The 16,763-nt window shown below is 37.1% G+C and overlaps 1 protein-coding gene across 4 annotated transcripts in view; it reads right to left on the bottom strand.

Annotated features, from left to right (window-relative positions):
- Window positions 1-2,194: 2,194 nt before the first annotated feature.
- Window positions 2,195-16,763, bottom strand: part of LOC307168745 (MAM domain-containing glycosylphosphatidylinositol anchor protein 2) — a 192,416-nt gene continuing 177,847 nt past the window's right edge. For all 4 annotated transcript variants that reach the window (XM_079888980.1, XM_079888977.1, XM_079888978.1 and 1 more), the window contains exons 12-17: window positions 14,041-14,061; window positions 12,224-12,379; window positions 9,900-10,061; window positions 7,685-7,818; window positions 7,005-7,104; window positions 2,195-4,010 (exon numbers count right to left, since the gene is read on the bottom strand). In XM_079888980.1, coding sequence (XP_079745106.1) covers window positions 3,922-4,010; window positions 7,005-7,104; window positions 7,685-7,818; window positions 9,900-10,061; window positions 12,224-12,379; window positions 14,041-14,061 — 662 coding nt within the window. In that variant the 3' untranslated portion in view covers window positions 2,195-3,921. The remainder of the gene's footprint in view (window positions 4,011-7,004; window positions 7,105-7,684; window positions 7,819-9,899; window positions 10,062-12,223; window positions 12,380-14,040; window positions 14,062-16,763) is intronic.

The following is a 16,763-nucleotide window of genomic DNA, read 5'->3' as shown; positions in this document are numbered from 1 at the left end:
ATTCACCTACATTTACTAAATCATTTTAATGCATGAAAAATGCCACACAATGACTTTAGAGATTTTTAGACGAATTGATAAATCAGTTTATTGAAATGAACAGTTTGAAGTGAATCACACGCAAACACCATATAAAAAAGTGCTTTAAAATAATTTCAATATGTTGTTTAATTTAATATCACCAGCAAAATCATCGCAAATAGTTTCCGAGTATTCAATAAATCGCCCAGCTCTAAAAAGAAAAAAACGTTTTGTGACGGTTCTCTCAACGTTATGAACAAACGTTATTCCAGTAGCATTAAAAGAACGTTCATTCAGAGTTATCTTTTCATAATGCTCTCAAAACATTAGCACAAAAAACATTATTAATAAATCGTTCATGGAGTTTTTTTTTTTTTCTGTATCATTTTATTTGGACGTTCGTCTAACAGTTTTAAATGTTACTAGTTGTTTTAAAACGTTCAGCGAACATTCAAAAGTAACATTCTCATTATGTTTGCGAAATGGAATGTTCACTTAAAATTCGCATAACATAAACGTTTTAAAACCTTCTTAGAACTTTCCGAAATAACCAACCCGATCTCACGCCAATTCGTACGAATTTTTACGAGGTGAATTTTACGAATAGGTCGTGAGATAGCGATGAAATAACGTTAACTCAATGGCAATGTGAGAAGAACGTTCTCAGAACATATTTTTGTTAGCTGGAATTACACACATGACTGTAACACAAGCTCTTGTGTATTGAAACAAGCTTTAGCCCTTAATTAATATCATTTGTATAGGTTTGTTTTATTGTAGAACATCATACAGGAACAAAGACTCGGTCAACACTTTGTTTCAGTTTGTCCTCTAAAACATTTCATTCTGAAGTCCTGTAATGAGCGTCAGTCACTGAATCTTTTCCATCATGTAGTTTCCTCACCTGACCTATGGGACACTGCATATCCCAGCACATATACGTGACGCGCTCCAGTAAAACCAGTGGGATCGTCCTCATTATTAAGCTCCTGCTATATAAGGTTGTAGGGGCTCCTGGAATGAAACTGTACTGTACATTATGGTACAGGACTTCATTAACCTCTTGCTGTTTGTCACTGATGTAATGCAACAATGCTGCAGATTATTACATGCTTGCATTATGATCAGGCTACTGAGCTGCGGATACATTTCTGTGGCAATTCAAGTAGAAATGAGAGGCTTTCATAATCACCCTCGATTCAGTTTCTGACACTTTACCTTTCCGGCTGTCTATAAACATTATACTGTTATAGTAACATTATACACTTCTGCTCAAATGTTTGGAATAATGAAGATTTTTTAATTTTACTTTTTAATTGATTCCAGTCTCTTCTGCTCACCAAAGCTGCATTTATTTGATGAAAAATACAGTAAAAATTGTGAAATATTATTCTAATGTAAATCAGCTGTTCTCTATGTGAATATATAGTAAAGTGTCATTTATTCCTGTGATCAAAGCTGAATGTTCAGCATCATTTCTCCAGTCTTCAGTGTCACATGATCCTTCAGAAATCATTCTAATATGATGATTTGATGCTCATTATCATTCAAAAGTTTGGGGTCTGTAAACATTTTTTTTACAAAAGGAAATGATTCAGCAAGGACGCATTAAATTGATCAAAAGCGACAGTAATCTTTCTATTAATCAAAGAATCCCGAAAAAAACAAAAAACAAACATATGAATCCGCACTGTTTTCAACACTGATAATAATCATAAATGTTTCTTGAGCATCAAATCATCATATTAGAATGATTTCTGACATGACATTTAAAAATCGTAATTATTCCAAACTTAGTGTATATGTGCATTTTTAATACACAAGCGTGCATTGTAACTTCACACCGGTTTTGCAGGGCGACGGTCACATATATGATTTTTCAGAACAGCATTTTTAATGTTTGAATAGATGTTGTGCTTCCTTTGACTCGTACATAAAACATCTCATATAAATTTCAATGAACAGAGCTTCTTTACATATACAAGTACAGTTACCAAACCAGCAAAGTCGGCATTTTTCTGCCCACTTCGGATATTTTCAGCAATGCAAGGGAGACGACGAGAAATAAAGACAGTAAAATTTGGAACATTTCAACGTAAATAAGAAGAAGAAACGAGACACAGCTTCTTGTCAAAACATTTTCATATTGTCTTTTTTTTCTTTTCTTTTTTTTACAACACCGTTTTTAAAAAGCGGCCGGTCGAGCGCTCAGGTAGATACCGCCACTGTTTTCACAGTTTGTGTGTAAAAGCTGAAACACATTCTGGATTGAGTAATAAAATATTATTATACTTATGAATATTTCATTTTTTTCTCTCAGAATGCACATTGTTCGGTATATAAATGGCATGAGGAGGGCCTGTCCGTTCCAAGGCCGTTTGCGTTTCGTTATCGATGGAGAGACATTCAGCGAACACCTGCGTCGTCCAGTCGGAAATGAGTATTAAATAGCCCATCAGATGTTAGAAACATTGACGTCTGGTGTCGATGGCCAGGCTAACGGATCGGTTTTTAACCTGAAGGCACTTCTGTTTTAATGGCAGAAATTCTGTCACTCAACTGGTACTGGGAACGGCGACAAACCAGAGTCTTTCACCGTCACGGACGCCCATAATCGCACGAAACGAAACGTCGTCCATCTTGCGCTTGGGAAAGTGAGCACAGTGTTTGTGAAATCAGGCTGCTACTGGAGTCGGGGGATAAACGCTCTTTTATTGGCGTTTTAAAGCACCGAGCCGAACGAAACCAAAGAAGAGATATGTGAGAAAAGGTTCTGTTGATTGTACTCCAAATCACCCAAAAAAAAAAAAAAAAAAAAAAAAAAAAAACATACCAAGATGAAAAACGTGAGAATCGTGAACGAAAGGGAATTGTGTGTGAAACACTTCTTGATTCGTGAAACTGGTTTGGCTTCCCTTTCGGTTTAATCCATACATCCAGATGGCGAAGTAGTCGTTGTGCTTTTCAGACCGTGTTCAAATCCTCCAGGCATTTCTGAACCTCAGCGGAAAATATATAGATTTTTTGTTAGCATATTGTCGCTATCGGGCGGAAACCTCGTATCTCCAAAACAGCTACTTTTCAGGAAATGGAAAAAATCACTGAAATATTTAGACAAGTAAACACTGATGTTGTGGCTTTAGACACTTGCATGTGTCATTACATTATTAACATTTGACCAAAATCAAGCTCAAATGAAGTTTTTGACCAGCGAATGTCGGACATGTGTGTTTTATTCGTCATTAAAACGGCTGCATCTGAGCCAATAAGTGTTACGAATGACATTTTATAAGTTTACTGTAGCTATATGTGCGCGCTAAGTTTTTTCTGTCATTTGGCTAAACTCTCATGTTATTAAAGATGAAGGTTATTTAAGACAGGATTGACTGTGACTCGACGACAAACACACTCTTCTCCGCTCCTCAAATACATAAAACATCAGCCGTTTATATATATAGTGTTTCTTGAGTGAAGAAAACGCTGTACTTATTCAAACAAAGTCTTTATTTACCATTGCATTGCAAACAAGCAGAGACGCTCCACTTCATTCATGACAGAGGTGGGCGGAGTTATGAGGTTTGATTGACAGTTTGAGGAGCCAATGGAGTTACACGCTTCAGTCACAAGCTCTTTTTAATACTTTTCATTGGTTAAATATTTGCAAAACCCACAGTTGGCGATTGATAGTAGGCCTAATGATTTATGAAAAAAAATAAAATGACAAAATATGGAGATAGAGGTTTCCGACCGCGACAAAAATATTTATCACTTTTCTGTTTAGGTTTGTGGTTGTTTTATGGTGTTATTCCCGGTGTTGTGGCTTCTCAGCAATCCGAAAGCATAAATCTTTGGTGATAAAGTATTACGGGACGCATCTCGAGTCTCTTCTCATGTGGAGCGTCACCTCTGACGAAAGAATACGGTAAAAAACAGTATGACGCTCAATGGCCATATACTGGAGACAGTGTGTGGAGCCGCTCCTCTGATAGCTGTGGGAAAACACACAGAGGAAGAGGTAAATATTAACCAGAGAACTATATCAAAACTCACTGACATGTCAAATCAACCAGAGGACCACTGAAAATGGGTAAAATTCAACAAATTGAACATGGAGCCGCTTTGAGATCTACATATCTACGTGACTGAACCATATAAGGCCTTGAAAATGAAGATACCAAAAGAAAAGAACCAGAATCTAAAATCATATTGAAATATCTTTCACTCTTTTTGAGTTATAGCCATGCAAACTTTGGAAAAACAACATTTATGGCACTTAGAAAGGTATATTCTATGCAATTGTGTTGATAGAAAGAAACAAGATGCATTTCTAGTTTCAACATTATCTGTTGTTCAGATATTCCTCTTTCAAAGAAAAAGGTATCAGCTGTATGCAAATTTACACACATTTGTTTTTGGGCCACTGAATGTGTGTACAATTTACTAATTTACACATAGAGCCACATTAAGATCTCCATCTCTCTGGGACTGAACCATAATAGGGCCTTTAAAATGAAGATACCAAAAGAAGAGTTTGTTAAAAACCAAAATATAAAAGAATATTAAAATATCTTTAATACTTCTTGAGTTACAGGCATGCAAACTTGTGGCAAAAAACTTGTGCTTTCCCCCCATTTTTTAACTGTCACCGTTGCCATATAATGAAACAAAGATTTAAAGTCGAAAGATTTAACTTTTTTATTTGTACATTAACGTGTTTAGACACTGGCATTAACGTGTGTTTTGTGATTTCTTGAGCACGTTAAAGGTAGGGTAGGTAGGATTTTTATAAAAAACTTTTTTTCAAATTTGTTTAAACTGTCTTTATATACCAATACATAATTAAAATGTAAGTGCTCTGAAAAAGAGAGTATAAAAATCGAGTGACTGTAGACCTTTTAATCTGCAATAAACACAGCTCATTATTTCCATTCGGGACGAAACAATTGATCGGTTTGGGCGACTGTCACTCACTCTCGCAACCATGGCTACCACCCCTGTTGCTACAAGATCTGCCCATATGCGTGCACACCCGTTTGATTTGAGGAGTGCAAGAGAGGCGCAGAACCTACGAAGAGTAAAATTATGGCAGAGAAAGAGCATTCAAAATTCAAAGCACCTGCATATTCAGTCAGCGAAGGCAAACAAGGCAAAAACTACTTCCTCGGACCCTGCCCGCACTCTTGAACGACCTCCTCTGCTTCGCCCTCGACCCCGGACCTGTCCTCGAACCGACGAAGCGGTACTTGTCTCCGGAGTGTAGTCCTCATCAGAGTCAACAATGTTTTCATCATGGAAACTCGCAAAACACTGTATATGTTATGAATCTTACACGATATTCACCTTCATCACAGTGTAACTGATGGTAATGGAAAAACGTGTATCAATGCAACCTGTTTTTAGCTTTGCCTTATAAATATAGCTCGTTACCTATAAATATAGCTCGTTACCGAATCAAACAAAGTATATTTTAAAGGAGAACTCGGCAACTCTAGCGAACTCTAGTCACTTCTTCGCTGATTTTTCCTTTTGTTGTCGCATGTTTACCCCACGAGCTCCCCCTACAGCTGTGGTGGGGCGTATATTTCACAACACGGTCGTAAAAAACTCACTTGCGGCGGCCTCCTCCCCCTCTCTACCGCTGCTCATGTGCGTTTGTTTTGATCGGAGCAAGCCAACTGTATCGTGTGGAGCTATGTCTACCGAGGTGGGTAATCTGGTAATACATCATACATGCGTGTGTTTATGTCAAATTGCCGTAAAGCAATTCGTGTTTCGCGCTCGTTCTCGTTCTCGTTCTCGCTTCTCACGAGACTTCCAATTTCTATCTTGCCGGGACGGTAGTCCCCAAGTTGCAAGGTTGGTTTTCCGCCTGGGAACGCTGGGGGGAGCGGGGAAAGTCACCAATATCACCAGAAAAGGTTGTTTAACCATCCAAATGAATTCTAGACAGTTTTATTTAGTTAAAAAAGTTACCAAGTTCTCCTTTAAACTTTACCAGTATCGATATGCTAGCTTGATAGTGAGTACTAAAAGCCATCATATTTGTTTATATTGATAGTGATAAAGTTAGGTATTTTATTACATGTGATTCTGACATGTCACTGCATGCACTGCGCTCCTTCCTCTCCGCTCGTCTCAGGTAAATAAATGCGTCTTCAGCTGAGCCTGAGCGTTTGGCGTCGCGCGTTCATGTGTTTTGGGGGCGTGGCTTTGGAAGGAGCCCAGAAGGGAGGGGGTGGAGTGAATGGAAATAATGAGCTGTGTTTACAACAGTCGTGAGAGGTCTACAGACACTCGATTTTTATACTCTCTTTTTCAGAGTACTTACATTTTAATTATGTATTGGTATATAAAGACAGTTTAAACAAATTTGGAATGTTTTTTTTTTTTTAGAAAAATCCTACCTACCCTGCCTTTAAGAGTCAGGTGTAAATGCACTAAACACACATGGCGATCACTGAAAACACTGAGTTGAGGAATCATTCACAAGCGATTTAAGAGCATTAAAATCCTTCTCATGTTTGGTCATAAATGTCTAAACTGTATCTCTGAGATTCACAAGCATCCTCCAGTGCATACGACTGCAGTGTTTTATCATCCCACGAAGCTTTTGTTTACGACACACACACACACACACGCACCTCATGCAGATAACGAAACGAAACATCTCTAACTGTCACGTAACTTTTGATAATAATGGAAAACCTGTTATATTCAGCCTAATAATAATGATTAACACATAACTTCACTCGATGATTACAGCCCTTGTCTGGCTCAGAAGGAAGGCTTTCCATTTGCTGACATATTTTCATTCTCGCTCTCACCATCAGTCTTGTCAATTCCAGCCCATTACCTGCACTCATTTCTATTTTTCTCGCTGTGTGTTCTAGTGTAATTACTGAGCACTCTTGGACAACACTGTGCTTGCTGCTGCACACGTACTCATGGCCTGGTTACCATAGAGATGCATGACAGATACATACGATTGGACGGAGGGTCAGGACACTCCCCCTCCTCCAGCGTGACATCATCAATGGCAATATCCCCCTCGATCCCGGGACCGCGAATGCCCTCGAATATCACCTGTGTGATGGAAATAACACAAACAAATGCTTGCATCAAGAGCCTCGACAACATCTTTTCAGGATGTGCTGTCAACATATTTACACAAATCCATAATGCATTCTATATATACAGTCAAACCAAAAACTATTCAGACAACAGATATCATTTTTTATATATTTTTACTAGTGTGTGCAGGACACTATAGTGCATTTATGTACTAAGTGAGGATAGACTGTGACATATTATACCTAAATATTCTTCATACAGCGACTAACAGTAATATTTCTAAAAAATTTGGAAGCAAAAATGATTCGGACACTTTGAGCTGATCAAGTGTGTTTTCTTTAATTGCTAATGCTCTTTTTACACACAGACTGAACACAATGAAGCATTGCTTGGTGATTGGTTGAGCTAAACTGGTATTATCTAATTGTGTAGTTAAATTTAACAGCTGACAGATATTCAACATAATTCATGTGTGAGACAGTCTAACAGAAGGACGGACAAAACCAGTCAAATATCAGCTGAGTTCTGCTCATATTGTATCACCATTTTGACTGTATAAACTGAATAAATGTTAGCTGTACATCTCCCTCACCTGGAAGGATGAAACCGGATGGATAGTGATTTTGGCTTGTCTCCATCGGTCCCCTTGGTTCCCGCTGAGGGACCACACTGGCCCCGTGTCTGAAGTCGACTGACCTTTCTGCTTCACGAACGCATTCAGAGAGCCTGCGGGAAAAACACAATCATTTCATTTAACAGCGCAGCTCCTCCGACAGAAGAACTCAAGGCTGTTACGCTGCTGGAGAGCCAATCAATCCAGTTACAAACACATGATGTCATTCAAACTAACTTTAGCTGGACAATAACTGTATTCTAGATCTGCTGTAAAGCCTAAACACTCTCTGTTATCTCCCATCATCACTGTAAAGCTGCTGTGAAACGGTCTTTATTGTTAAAGCGCTGTATAAATGAAGGAGACTTGACTTGGCAAACAGATTGGAAGTGAATTCTACACAATTCCACATATTCTTCTAGTCGAAGGTGTAGGTTATTCAGTTAGAAATAGTGTCTGCTTTATGTACTTTGGCAAAAGGTATGATGAAACATTAAGGCAAGACAGTTTTGAGGTCTTTTTTTCTTCCATAACAGAAAAGTGGAAAGAAAACATCCAAAATACACTATTTATTTTATTGCATTTGATCTATTTGCGTCAGTCTCGATCCATCTCTTTAAAGACTTTGAGTTTGAGTCAGAAATCTCCACTTCTGCAGTTTTACACACACCAAACTTTACAGCTTTATTCATATCTATATTCTTACATTTTATTCCTAAAAACGTGGTGAAAATGTATTTGACTTATAGTTTTAGTAAATTGTAGCCCTATTGTACTAATCCATCCCCTCTTTTTGATTTGACTAACGAATTATTATACTTTGCGCACGGTTTAATTAAAATGAGGGAACAAATCAGCAAAACGTGCTGTTGTTTTAGTAAGTTCATTTGTTAATTTGTTCATATACAAAGAATGCAAATTAAACTAGTGTTGACAGTATTTTCTGATTTATGATAAAAAGAGAAATTTTACTTTTGTAAACGTTATTTCAAGCAACATGTTTTTTTTATGGTTTTAGGTTTAGTTAACTATAATAACCCTGCACCCATCTAGCAATAATGAAGGTGGATTTGAACACGTGTGACAACATGCCCCGACACAAGGGTCAAAGTGTGTTCAATGAACAGTTTTTTGATGGTCAACAACGGGTTGTTGATCAACAACATCTGAGAGGAACTCTCGTCCATATCGGTATGGCCGATATATAACTGTTGCTGGTCTTCGTCAACAACAAGCGCTTTTGCACCCCCTGCTGGTGAGGTCGACTAACAGCAGATGGAGAGTATGCTCGACAATCTACTGCTTTTCCTGCAGTTCCTGGATGTCAATGGTGAATTTACTGTCGAATTTGAACCACTGAATTTGTGGAAGCGAAATAAAATGGACCGAAAATTGCCTGTTGAATATTATTGTTTGTATTTTTAAACAGTTTGAATATTTTGGAAGTGAAATATGAAAGGTGAATATGGATTATTGAATTTTTAATAATGAAAATGTGTTTGAAATGTTTTTAATTGAAATATTCACAGCTTAAATATTCAACCATGTTGAATTTCAGCCCATAAAAATACAAGCCCTAAAAATACAATGCATTAAAATGCAAGCATGGTTAATGCAATGCCTATTTTTTTCCAAGTAGTGCAATTCAACAGGCTTTTTTATTTCAAAAACATTTGACATTATTTTACTTCCATAGATATATTAAAGCCGATAAATAATGTATTATTTCCTTCAGCTGAGACTCTTCAGATGCGACTGTTCAACATGATGGCTTTGAATTGCTTGAAATATGATTGGAATCACTTCAAAAATGATAATACAGTAAAGTGCAACATGTGCAGCGCAGGTCTGTCATATCGGCTTCATAAATGTATAATAAGAATATTATAATTGTGTGTTTGGGATGTGGCTTTTAATGGTGAGACTTGTTTTGTAATCAGGCTCTCAAAAATTATATAAAAATTAGGATTTAGATTCATCAGCCAATATATCGGTAATCGGCTTTCAAATATAAAGAATTATCGGTTATCGGTAATTTTCAGCATTTTCATATGGTGCATCTCTGCATCGCTGGTTTCTGCAGGAACCCGTCAGTGTAAGTGATAAAGCGAGAGAGTTTTACTGAGATCTCGTCAGTTCTTCTGTGTTGTAGCTTCAGGAATGCGTGTGCATGAGGAGGTCGTCTTCATCTTACCGATGTGCTTGCCGTACATGTGATAGTAGAAGCTGAAGCAATACGCCGGTGGGCTGGTGATGCTGTAGGGGTTCTTCGGCGCGACGTTAAACGCAGGACTCAGTAATCGAGCCGTGTCGCCCTCTTTACGAGGTCTCGAGGTCTCGATGTACATGTAGAAACCTGGTGATGACACAACAAGATAGATCTATAGATCACAATAAACCTCTGATTTAACACAAGCCTCAGGTGGCAAAACAGCAGCCATATACTTGACTATATATAAGACTAATATATAATAAACTATGAAATAGTCACTGTCGGGGGGAAACCTCCTATCTCCAAAACTGCAGCTTTTCAGGAAATGGAAAAAAACTGTATTTTAAATAATTAAACACTGTAAACTACTGACATATGTGACAAAGACACTCTTTTTCTTTCATCAAATTCATAAAACATCAGCCTTTTATATATATATAGTGTTTCTTGAGTGAAGAAAACGCTGTACTTATTCAAACAAACAGTCTTTATTTACCATTGCATCGCAAACAAGCAGAGACACTCCACTTCATTCATAACAGAGGTGGGCGGAGTTATGAGGTTTGATTGACAGTTTGAGGAGCCAATGGAGTTACACGCTTCAGTCACAAGCTCTTTTTAATACTTTTCATTGGTTAAATATTTGCGAAACCCACAGACAGACGTAAAGCGTGACTGATAGTAATGATTTTTGACCAAAAAAATACAATTTACGAAATATTGAGATATGAGGTTTCTGCCTGACAGCGACGATTTATAAATAAATAATATAATAATTAAATATATAAAAATAAAATAGAATTATTATACAACAAATGTTTTAAATAATAATATTTATTCAAATTTAAAATAGCTTTATTGGCTGAGAATGTTTTTAATGACCCAATATGAGGGAAATTTTCATACTTTTATGTTATTTAAATTCTAGGCATTTATCTGACAAAATTATTTGGTCAAAAAAGGCTAAGTACAGCAACAGGTTTCATTTAACTATGCAAAAATAAAAAGTGCATAGAAAAAAAAAAGCTGATAACCATTCATAATCAGTTATTAATATTTAGTTGTTTTTGCATGTGTTCATAATTTAAAAATCATGTTGCACAATTTGTCATGTTTCATTGCGTTTTCACAAATAAAACAATAGACTCCAATCACAACTACGCAATATGATTACAAAATCTTTGACGCATTTACAAACAATATCTGAATGTGAATATTCCTCTTGTAATGTGAGCCACGTTCACCAGCGCTGTTCTTCAGAGCTCGTCTCATTGAGAGCTGGGCTGTGAAAAACCCTCCAGCCAAAATCAAACAGAATCTCCTCTCTGGAATTTGATGAGCAATAATTAAAGTCTCTGTTGGACTCTTGATGTTAATAAAACGCAGGACAGTTTGGAAGCATCAGGGTGATTAAAGCAAATGTATAATTTACACGGGGACCGGAGAAGACGTGTTAACCGGCGCTCGGTCCCTGCAGAGCGTCACGGCATCAAGTAAAAATACATCTCAATAAAAATAAAAGGAGCTCATCCCGATTCATCCGCATCCGGCACTGGCATGCATTGTCTCAGTTTGGGAATAGACAACCTCATTTGAAAAGCCAAATTTCGTCTGAATGAAATCACGCCGAGTGGTAATTGGAACTCGGGCGGATATGAATGAAATTCAAGATAACTTCAGAAATCAACATGAGGATTTAGGGAAGAGTCTCTCGGGGGGGATATTTCAGAAGTTTCCTTCCGGAAAGAAGATAAGCTTCTTATGACAAAATGACGATTTCATAAAGGATTGAGGAATCGTCGTACGGACGGGACGGTTACCTACACAGTAAATGTTGCACAGTTAGGGTTACACATATTGGGTCACTATGTTGGGTTATTTTTCCAAAAATGTTGGGTCAATTTTAAAATCGATGGGGAATTTCTAGTAATAACCCGGCTGTGGGGTTAAATACGTATGTTGTACGTACACTTGTGTGTTTTGAATTTATGCACACAATTATGTTGGCTATATTTACATTAAATGCTAGACTCCCCAATATTTAGTTTGTAATTAAAAAAAATATTTGTTGAGACATATTTAATGTCTTATACAAATAAACAATCTGTATTTGAAAACAAAGTGTATTTTATTTTTTAAAATAATGTCATAAATAAAAATAAATAGTTAACTGAACTGTTGGGTTGCTTTTAACCCAACTGGTTTTTAACCCAATGCATTGGGTTAAAATAACCCAGAGTTGGGAAGGTGCTGCTATACCAGCCCATAGTTGGGTTTTTTTAAAGCCAGCATCATTTAGTGAGTACCCTGCTTGGAGCCGGCCCGGTCCCCGCTGGGACCCGTGTTCGGGGTGTATTTGGTGTCGCGGGTCGCGGCGCTGTGTCTCATCCAATCAAAGTCGTCGTTCTTGTCCTGAGTGAACATGCAAATGGGCTCCTCTTCAAAGCTGCAGTGAAACTCTCCTGGAGAAGAAAGAAGAGCAGGGTTAGTTCAAGCAAACGTGAATCCCGGCATCATTTACTCGTCCGCGTGCGTCCCAAACACATATAAACACATGTGGACTTCATTCTGTGCAACTGCAAGACTCTTTGAACTGCTAATAATGAAAGTGAACAGAGCTGTTGTGGATGATTATCAGTCGCACATTTGGGTCTGTTTCTGTGGAAGCCACAGAATAAAAAATAAAAAAGGTAATTGCGACTTTTTATCTATATTTTAACACGCAATTCTGACTATAACACAATTGCAACTTTATATCACGCAATTCTGAGAAATAAAGTCAGAATTGTGAGATAAAATGACGCAATTATCTTTTTAAATATTTTATTCTGTGGCAGAAACAAGCTTCCATCTGTTTCTCGCTTGGAAAATACTGCACAAGACAGTTATGAAGCCTTTTTGACCTGATAGTGTCCGTGTGTGTTTGTAAAAGAGCATCTCAGAGACTCTTCAGCAGCATGAGGGCGAGTACATGACGACAGGACTGTCATTAACACACACACACACACACACACACACACACACACACACACACACGCACACACACAGTGACAACAACAATCCCTTGTGGAATCATGTCTGATTTACTAAACACTCTTCATATCTCACACTCATCTGGAGGAACAAGTCATTGGCATTCAGCAGGTGTTGTTTGTTGATAAATATTCATTGATTTTATTAAAACCAGCGCCGTGACCTTCGGATGAGGAGCAGTCTGGAGTGTTTTTGAATAAGTGGGCTTACGGTCCCTCGCTGAAGACCTCGCTCTCGACTCCTGCACTCGCTTCACTACGGGGGATTTAAATGGAGATTTTACCCCGATGACCAAACTATTTCAGGAGATCAGGAGGACAGAACCAGAAGACGAGAGAGAGAGAGAGAGAGAGAGAGAGAGAGAGAGGGAAGAGAAGACTCGGCAGGGAGAGAGAGGGGAATATTCCATCTGGGATTGTTTCATGAAAGTCATGGAAACAACTAGAGGACAGCCGACTAACTAAAACTAACCAGACACAAGAAGAGAAGGATAGATAGATAGATAGATAGATAGATAGATAGATAGATAGATAGATAGATAGATAGATAGATAGATAGATAGATAGATACGGATAGATAGATAGATAGATAGATAGATAGATAGATAGATAGATAGATACGGATAGATAGATAGATAGATAGATAGATAGATACGGATAGATAGATAGATAGATAGATAGATAGATAGATAGATACGGATAGATAGATAGATAGATAGATAGATAGATAGATAGAAAGACAGAAAGATAGATAGATAGATAGATAGATAGATAGATAGATAGATAGATAGATACGGATAGATAGATAGATAGATAGATAGATAGATAGATAGATAGATAGAAAGACAGATAGATAGAAAGACAGATAGATAGATAGATAGATAGATAGATAGATAGATAGATACGGATAGATAGATAGATAGATAGATAGATAGATAGATAGATAGATAGATAGATAGATAGATAGATAGAAAGACAGATAGATAGATAGATAGACAGACAGACAGATATATAGATAAATAGATATATAAAAGCCACAGAAAGAAAGAAAGAAAGAAAGAAAGAAAGAATAGTGTTAAATTAATACTTACTCAGATGAGGATTGACTGGAGCTGTGAAGAGAAAAAATGAAAAAGAGAAAAAAATATTATTTATTATAATCAACTTTATATATTCCAAATTGACCCTAATTGGATTCAATTTAATTGCAAAACAAAACCTTTAATATTCACACTTCTCACACATTGCGAAAAATAAACATGAGAACATACGGTATTCAGATAACACTTTACAACATGGATCCATTAGTTAATCCATTAACTAAGATTAAATAACAATAAGCGATACAACTGTTAAGTATTTATTAATCTTTGTCAGTGTTAGTAAATAAAAAGGCTTCAGCCCTTCAGTGGTTTGCCTCGTATGTAAAGAACAGGACAGTCGCTGTGAATCTGGAGACGTGTCCTCCACACCGGCTCCTGTAGTCTGTGGCGTTCCCCAGGGCTCGGTCTTGGGGCCGCTGCTGTTCTCTCTGAATACGCTTCCTCAGAGCTCTGTTCTTTATATAGTATTTCATACCATTTTTTTGCTGATGACCTTCAGTTTTATTTGCCAGTGAGTTTAGATAAAACATGTTCTCTGGACAAAGTACATGAATGTTACAGTGACATTAAACTCTGGCATAGTCTCCCATTCCACGTCAGGTCGGCTTAATCTTTCCCACTTTTAAGCTTTTAATTTAAAAACATATTCATTTTCTTAAACTTCTGAATAAGACATGTTTGCCATGTTGCATGTAATACTAAATCTTGGTTTTAATGTAGGGACGCACCGATATAAAAATTTTGGCCGATAACCGATAATTCTTTATATTTGAAAGCCGATAACCGATATATTGGCCGATAAATCAAAATTTTTATGTATTTTTTGAGAGCCTGATTACAAAAACAAAAGTCTCACAATTAAAATTAAAAAAATTAAAAAAATTAAATTAAACTAAAAATTAAAATCCATGTCCCAAGCACACAATTATAATGTTCTCATAATAATTTTATGAAGCGGACATGACTTTCACTGCACATGTTGCACTTTACTGTATTTTTCTTTTTTGAAGTGATTCCAATCATATTTCAAGCAATTCAAAGCCATCATGTTGAACAGTCGCATCTGAAGAGTCTCAGCTGGAGGAAATAATACATTATTTATCGGCTTTAAGATATCGGCCAAATTTTCTTATCAGGCCGATAACGATAACATTAAAAAAGTGGCTGATATATTGTTTATCCCTATTTTAATGACATCATTGTTGTAAAGCACGTCTGTTGTGTGTAAATGTGCTATAAACATAAAGTTGCTTGCTGAAACTGTTCATTATTAGTTCATGTCAGTTGAAAATAACATTAACTAAGATTAATAATGATTTAGAAGTATTTTTCATTGTTAGCTCATGTTAACTAATGCAGTTAACTCATGTTAACAAATGAAACCTATTGTGAAGCAATTTTTAAAACACCAACAACTGTTTGTATAGTATATTATAACATATAATATAACAAACTGTGATTTTTTTTTAAACTGTGTAACTGTTTAAAAATAAAAAATAAATCATTTTAAAATTCCAAACAGAAGTGTGGAGAAACATGACAGCATTTCAGCATCATGAGTAGATGTTAATCTGAGCAGAAAACGAATCACCTGAGTTTATAACGTTTACCGTCTCTGTGATCGTGCGAGTGTGTGAAACTACAGCAGACACCAGACACATGATCAAAAACAACACTCAAACTCCCTCCGGCTCAAATTACCCGCTGCGATTGTTTTCCGCTCATAACTGACCGGCGATCTCCAGAGAAACATGAATTACTTATCGTCAACATGTGGATGTGATGAAACGTCATGAAATGTGTGCTTCTGGATTAATGTGTCTCACGAACTGATGAAATAAACGAAAGCAAGAGGAAAAACAACACTGACAGAGAGAATCTGATGATCTGATAATACATTTAAATATGAATATATATAGCCTATATGTGTATGTTCCTAAAAGGCAATTTCCCCCCTGGATTTATTATTAAATTAATTTAAAATGAGTAAATATAAATACAGTACTGTGCAAAAGTCTTAGGCATGTTAATATCCCCCCAAAAATGGTTGTAAGTCAGTTATTTCTATCTTTTGCTGTAGTGTGTCAGTAGGAAATATCAGTTTACATTTCCAAACATTCTTTTTGCCATTAATTGTAATAATCCAGTGAGATTTGTGTCTGCACAAGGAGTCTGACAACAGCCGGTCTGATCTGATCTCACCATCATCGAGTCCGTCTGTGATTACATGAAGAAACAGAAGAAACTGAGACAGACTAAATCCAGATAACACAGTCTCACCCCAAAACGTCACGTACTGACGGGTCTTGACCATACGGCAACATACGACGAAAAGGGTACCCCTAAAACGTCCATATGTGACTATTCGGGTTATGGGTAGGTTTAGGTATGCGTTAGGGTACCGCTAGGAGGCGCTGCTGGTGCGCTTATGTCTTCGTCTCATATGGACGTTTTAGGGGTACCCTTTTCGTCGTATGTTGCCGCATGGTCAAGACCCGTCAGTACATGACGTTTTGGGGTGAGACCGGGCTGATCCAGAAGAACTGCGGGAACGTCTCCGAGACGCTTGAAGAAACCTTCCTGCAAATCTCCCTGAGAAACTATGCGCAAGTGTACCTGGACAAAAGCCGTTTTAAACACAAAGGGTCGTTACACCAAATATTGATTTGAATTAGTTTATAGAAGTTAAATCAGAAATAAATTCAATTTGT

Source organism: Squalius cephalus, assembly GCF_949319135.1.
Source record: "Squalius cephalus genome assembly, chromosome: 12".
Taxonomy (NCBI): Eukaryota; Metazoa; Chordata; class Actinopteri; order Cypriniformes; family Leuciscidae; genus Squalius; species Squalius cephalus.
Note: the sequence above shows the minus strand (reverse complement) of the source record. Positions and strands in the feature narration are given on the sequence as shown.